The sequence below is a fragment of the Sapajus apella genome, unplaced genomic scaffold, assembly GCF_009761245.1.
Source record: "Sapajus apella isolate SASKATOON/1434 unplaced genomic scaffold, GSC_monkey_1.0 scaffold51, whole genome shotgun sequence".
Classification (NCBI taxonomy): domain Eukaryota; kingdom Metazoa; phylum Chordata; class Mammalia; order Primates; family Cebidae; genus Sapajus; species Sapajus apella.
In genome coordinates this window covers 14,724,638-14,730,637 of record NW_022436991.1, presented here as the reverse complement: position 1 = coordinate 14,730,637, position 6,000 = coordinate 14,724,638, and the positions used below count along the sequence as shown (strand labels likewise).

The window sequence follows — 6,000 nt, the reverse complement described above, 5'->3', positions numbered from 1 at the left end:
CCCCGGGTTCAGGCAATTCTCCTGCCCCAGCCTCCTGAGTCGCTGGGATTACAGGCACGCGCCACCATGCCCAGCTAATTTTTTGTAGTTTTAGTAGAGACGGTGTTTCACCATGTTGACCAGGATGGTCTCGATCTCTTGACCTCGTGATCCACCCGCCTCGGCCTCCCACAGTGCTGGGATTACAGGCTTGAGCCACCGTGCCCGGCCATTTTTATATTTTTAGTAGAGACTGGGTTTCGCCATGTTGGCCAGGATGGTCTTGAACTCCTGACCTCAGGTCATCCACCCGCCTCAGCCTCCCATAATGCTGGGATTATAGGCATGAGCCACCATGCCTGGTGGTTCCCAAGTTTTGTTTTGACCACAGAACTTTTTTGTCTTGGAACCTATCTTAACCATCTCTTCATGAGAATGAAAAACCTAATCTCTGTTTCGTTTGCCCAGGGTTCAGGGTAGCCCGCTGCCTCCCAGGCATTGCATTCTCCACATCCCTCTAATGCACATACAGGTCACAAACCCAGACCACAGACTTGTGTGACTTGGCTCCTGTTGTGTTTCATAAAAACAACTCTTGCACCTGTAAGTCCCAGCACTTTGGGAGGCCAAGGTGGGTGGATCACCTGAGTTCAGTAGTTCAAGACCAGCCTGGCCAACATGGTGAAACTCCATTTCTACTGAAAATACAAAATTAGCTGGGTGTGGTGGCATGCGCCTGTAGTCCCAGCTACTCTGGAGGCTGAGACAGGAGAACTGCTTGAACCTGGGAGGCGGAGGTTGCAGTGAGCTGAGATCGCACCAGCTTGGGCAACAAGGGCAAAACTCCATCTCAAAAAAAAAAAAAAAGAATTGCCCATATTTTTCAAAGTCAAGAGGCTGGGCATGGTGGTTCATGCTTGTGTTCCCAGCACCTTGGGAAGCCAAGGTAGGAAGATCACTTGAACCCAGGAGTTCAAAACCAGCTCGGGCAACATAGTGAGACCCAATTTCTACAAAAAAAAAAAAAAAAAAAAAAAGAGGGAGAGAGAGACAGGCATGGTGGCATGTACCTGTGGCCCCAGCTACTTGGGTAGGCTGAGGTGGGAGGATCACTTGAGCCCGGGAGGTCAAGGCTGCAGTGAGCTATGATCACACCACTATACTCCAGCCTGGGCAACAGAGCGCAAGCCTGTCTCAAAAGAAAAGAAAAAGTCAAGAGATTTCATAGGAAAATAACCTGAATTTTTAGCTCTTCCTGCAAAACGGGCAGATCGGAAGATCTAGCCACATGCAGTTGGAGCTACAGATGGTCCAGGTGCCAGTAGGTGGGCTGTTTGCCACAGTCCCTGCCACACCTTATTGTGTTCCATCTTATTTTATTAACTGATCTACAGAAGCTGCAGCACAGCCTGCAGTCACTCTTGTTTGTGTGGGTTTGTTTCTTTTTTTTTTTTTTTGAGAGTTTGCCTTTTGTTGCCCAGGCTGGAGTGCAACGGCACAATCTCAGCTCACTGAAACCTCTGCCTCCTGGGTTAAAGCAATTCTCCTGTCTCAGCCTCCCAAGTAGCTGGGATTACAGGCATGTGCCACCATGCCTGGCTAATTTTTGTATTTTTAGTAGAGACGGGGTTTCACCATGTTGGCCAGTCTAGTTTTGAACTCCTGACCTCAGGTGATCCACCTGCCTCGGCCTCCCAAAGTGCTGGGATTACAGGTGTGAGCCACCTGCCCCAGCCTCAGTAACTATTGTTTTAAGGCGGGTGATGGAGAATGATTGCAACAGCTTGGTGGGAAGTGGGTGGCGTGTATGCGGAGGACAAAGAGGGGTGAGTAGGAGGGAATGGTGGGAGGGTAGGTGTTGGTAGCTTGGGCCTCCCTTGATGCAGGCACCGGCCTTGGGATGGGTAGAGGTGGACATCTGTGTGCCTGCCCTTCTCCCCTGCAGATGTTTATCATTGACAAGGTAGATGGGGACATCTGCCTCCTGAATGAGTTCTCCATCACCGGCTCCACTTACGCTCCAGAGGGAGAGGTGTAAGTCACCCAGGCATCTTCTCTCCGTCTCCTCACACCCCTCCCCACACCCCCTTCCCCCTGGGGCCCTCCATGTGGTTTTGCTTTCCTTTCTCTCTCCTCTCCCTCCCTGACCTTGTTCTCTCTCCTGATATCCAAGTTGGCTCTCCCCACTGTCCTTCTGGCCCCCTGCTGCTTGCTCTTCCTGTGCCCTCTCTGCATCTCATTCCCTGTTCTTCTCCACTGTCTCTGTCCCTTCCTCCCCTGACCCTGCTGCCAGCTTGAGGAATGATAAGCCAGTCCGGCCAGGGCAGTATGACGGGCTGGTGGAGCTGGCCACCATCTGTGCCCTCTGCAATGACTCCTCCTTGGACTTCAATGAGGTAACCTCCCCACCCCCAAGGCAGCTTCTCCTTCCCCTTCCAGTTGGCTCAGAGTCTGGGCCTCCTCCACAGGCAAGGAGGAAGGGGTTGGGGGAAGGGAACCCAGTACACCCAGTCCTCTGCTAGGGTGTAAGGGAGGCAGTGGTTTGCTTCCTTCTTGCACTAGGTGGAAGGTGGGTGTCACAGGTGGGAGCCTGGGGCACCGATTTCCTCTTCCTCCTCTGCCCATCTCAGGCCAAAGGTGTCTATGAGAAGGTCGGCGAGGCCACTGAGACAGCGCTTACCACCCTGGTGGAGAAGATGAATGTGTTCAACACAGATGTGAGAAGCCTCTCAAAGGTGGAGAGGGCCAACGCCTGCAACTCGGTGAGCCTTGAGAGCCCCCGCCGCAGGGCTGTCTCCATTCTATGCTGCACAGACCAGAGGAAAGACAGAGACCCTGGCTGGGCTGGGCAGAGCCTAGTGCCTGTGCTGGGACCCCACTCAGGCAGTGGACGGCCCCCCACATCTTCTCTGCAGGCTGATGTGGGTGGGACCCACTGTCCCTGGGGCTGCCTGGCAGCTATGCCCTTGACGGATCTATGATCACTTCTGCCTGCTGTGTCCTGAGTTGAATTGGGCAAAGCTGGACACAGAAACCACAAGGGACCCATCCAGGGGCAGCCCTAACTTCATCTATTATTCCTTTGTTTCTAGAAGCACAATTGTTTTCAGCAGGTCTTGAGTTGTGGCTGCTGTACTATACGGAAAGCGTTCCTTGTCCAGATGAACCTGGCCGGTTCTGGGACTGTCATTCCCAGTTACTGCTATTAATACTTGCTGAATGTCTCCATTAAGCTCCTCTCTCTGGGGAATTCTCTCTCTCTCTCTTTTTTTTTTTTGTACGTGCAAAATGCTATTTAATATAACGAAAAAGCAGGCCAGACAAAGAGACTCATGCCTGTAGTCTTAGCGCTTCCTGAGGTGGGAGGATCACTTGAGCCCAGGAATTCAAGACAAGCCTGGGTAACAGAGCAAGACCCCATCTCTACAAAAAAAGAAAAGAAAAGAAAAAAATTAGTTGGGTGTGGTATTGCAAAACTGTACTCCCAGTAACTAGGGAGGCTGAGGTGCAAGGATCGCTTGAGCCCAGAAGGTCAAGGATGCAGTGAGCAGTGATTATACCACTGCAATCCAGCCTGGGCAACAGAGGGAGACCCTGACTCAAAAACAAAGAAACTAAAAGCAACTTAAATACCTATCAATAGAGGATTAATTTTTAAAATTTATAAATGATAATACAAACATAAATTTTTATTTATTTTTGAGATGGGGTCTTGCCCTGTTGCCCAGGCAGGAGTGCAGTAGCTATTCTCAGGTGTGATCATAGCGCACTGCAGCCTTGAACTCCTGGGCAGGCCTCCTGTCTCAGCCTTTCAAGTAGATGAAGCTACAGGCATGCACCACTTCTCCTGGCTATTGATTTTTTTTTTTTTTTTTTTTTTTGACACGGAGTTTCGCCCTTGTTACCCAGGCTGGAGTGCAATGGTGCGATCTCGGCTCACCGCAACCTCCACCTCCTGGGTTCAGGCAATTCTCCTGCCTCAGCCTCCTGAGTAGCTGGGATTACAGGCACGTGCCACCATGCCCAGCTAATTTTTTTGTATTTTTAGTAGAGACAGGATTTCACCATGTTGACCAGGATGGTCTCGATCTCTTGACCTCGTGATCCACCCGCCTCGGCCTCCCAAAGTGCTGGGATTACAGGCGTGAGCCACCGTGCCCGGCAGCTATTGATTTTTTGTTCTCTTTTTTTTTTTTTTTTTTGAGACGGAGTCTCGCCCTGTTGCCAGGCTGGAGTGCAGTGGTGCCATCTCAGCTCACTACAACCTCTGCCTTCCAGGTTCAAGCAATTCTCCCTAGTAGCTGAGATTACAGATGTGAGCCACCACGGCCAGCTAACTTTTGGTAGAGATGAGGTTTCACCATGTTGGCCAGGCTGGTCTTGAACTCCTGACCTCAGGTGATTCACCCACCTTGGCCTCCCAAAGTGCTGGGATTATAGGTATGAGCCATTGCGCCCGGCCAATAATGAAAGTTCTATGGGACAGTGCCACAATAGGCCATCCCGTTTCTTCTGTGCTTTAAACTGGGACCCTGAGGCACCGTGGCAGCATTAGCTTTGGGATTTTCTCCTTTTGTGCTATAGGGGCCAGACTTAGCGTTTGTCTCAACCTTAGCTTGGGGTCTGCTCTGACCTCCAGATCCTTTTTGACAGTTTTAAGAGGACTGGTCTTCCCTCCCTGTCTCCTCTCTAGGTGATCCGCCAGCTAATGAAGAAGGAATTCACCCTGGAGTTCTCCCGAGACAGAAAGTCCATGTCTGTCTATTGTTCCCCAGCCAAATCTTCCCGGGCTGCTGTGGGCAATAAGATGTTTGTCAAGGTCAGAAATCGGAATGTGCCTCAGCCCCCTCTTTTTCCTACTCCTAGACCCCTGTCCTATCCCTGCCTGTCACTGTGCCCTGGAAAGAAGGTGGTGGTCTCTGAATGCTGTTCTGGTCTCCTAGGGTGCCCCCGAGGGTGTCATCGACCGCTGTAACTACGTGCGAGTTGGTACCACCCGGGTGCCACTGACAGGGCCAGTGAAGGAGAAGATCCTGGCGGTGATCAAGGAGTGGGGCACTGGCCGGGACACCCTGCGCTGCTTGGCCCTGGCCACCCGGGACACTCCCCCGAAGCGAGAGGAGATGATCCTGGATGACTCTGCCAGGTTCCTGGAGTATGAGGTAAGCAGCTGGGAGACCCCCACTGCCATGGAGCTGGTGAAGGGCCAGGTCCCAGCCATCCACTCACAGCTTCCGTCACCCTTGTCATTTCCTACCACGTCAGTCAAGTCAATGGCTCCTTGTATAGGCCATGGAATCACAGGACACTAGAGTTTCAAAGAACCTTGGGAGGCTGGGTGCAGTGGCTCATGCCGGTAATCTCAGCACTTTGGTAGGCCGAGGTGGGAAGAACACTTGAGCCCAGGAGTTCAAGACCAGCCTGGGCAATGAAGTGAGACACCTATCTCTATAAAATTTTTTTTTTTTTAATTAGCTGGTTAAATTTATGGGGGCCTGGGTAAAAAGTAAAAAAAACATTTTAAAAAAATTGAAAAGAGAAAAGATGAACTGGACATGGTGACAAACACCTGTAGTCCCAGCTGCTGGGGAGGCTGAGGTGGGAGGATCACTTGAGCCCAGGAGTTGAAGGCTGCAGTGAGCCATGATCACACCACTGTACTCCAGCCTGCAGGACAGGCAAGAGGCTGCCTCTAAAAACAAAAGCAAAAACAGAGAGAGAAAGAATGAAGCTTGGGAATGTCTAGCCCAGTGTTACTCTAAGTGTGATCTGTGATCAGTGACAAGGTGAGGCAATTGTACCAGGATGGGAGCCAATGCCACTCAGCACAAAGGGGGTGGGGTTCAGCTGTTTTTTCTATAGCAAGACTGTCTTGAGGCAATTGTTCTGTGTTCTGGCAAAAACTCCTTACCTGTAGTGGACCAGCACCTGGAATGGCACCAGAGTCCCTCCTTTCTTTTTATACAGGGGATTTCCTATGAGTTGTGGGTCATGTGGTGGCACTGCCAAAAGCAGAAACCA

General features: G+C 51.2%; 1 protein-coding gene across 2 annotated transcripts in view; it reads left to right on the top strand.

Annotated features, from left to right (window-relative positions):
• ATP2A1 (ATPase sarcoplasmic/endoplasmic reticulum Ca2+ transporting 1) overlaps nucleotides 1-6,000 on the top strand; it is a 24,821-nt gene that overhangs the window by 14,000 nt on the left and 4,821 nt on the right. For both annotated transcript variants that reach the window (XM_032243057.1, XM_032243056.1), the window contains exons 10-14: nucleotides 1,925-2,013; nucleotides 2,273-2,375; nucleotides 2,610-2,741; nucleotides 4,673-4,798; nucleotides 4,923-5,141. In XM_032243057.1, coding sequence (XP_032098948.1) covers nucleotides 1,925-2,013; nucleotides 2,273-2,375; nucleotides 2,610-2,741; nucleotides 4,673-4,798; nucleotides 4,923-5,141 — 669 coding nt within the window. The remainder of the gene's footprint in view (nucleotides 1-1,924; nucleotides 2,014-2,272; nucleotides 2,376-2,609; nucleotides 2,742-4,672; nucleotides 4,799-4,922; nucleotides 5,142-6,000) is intronic.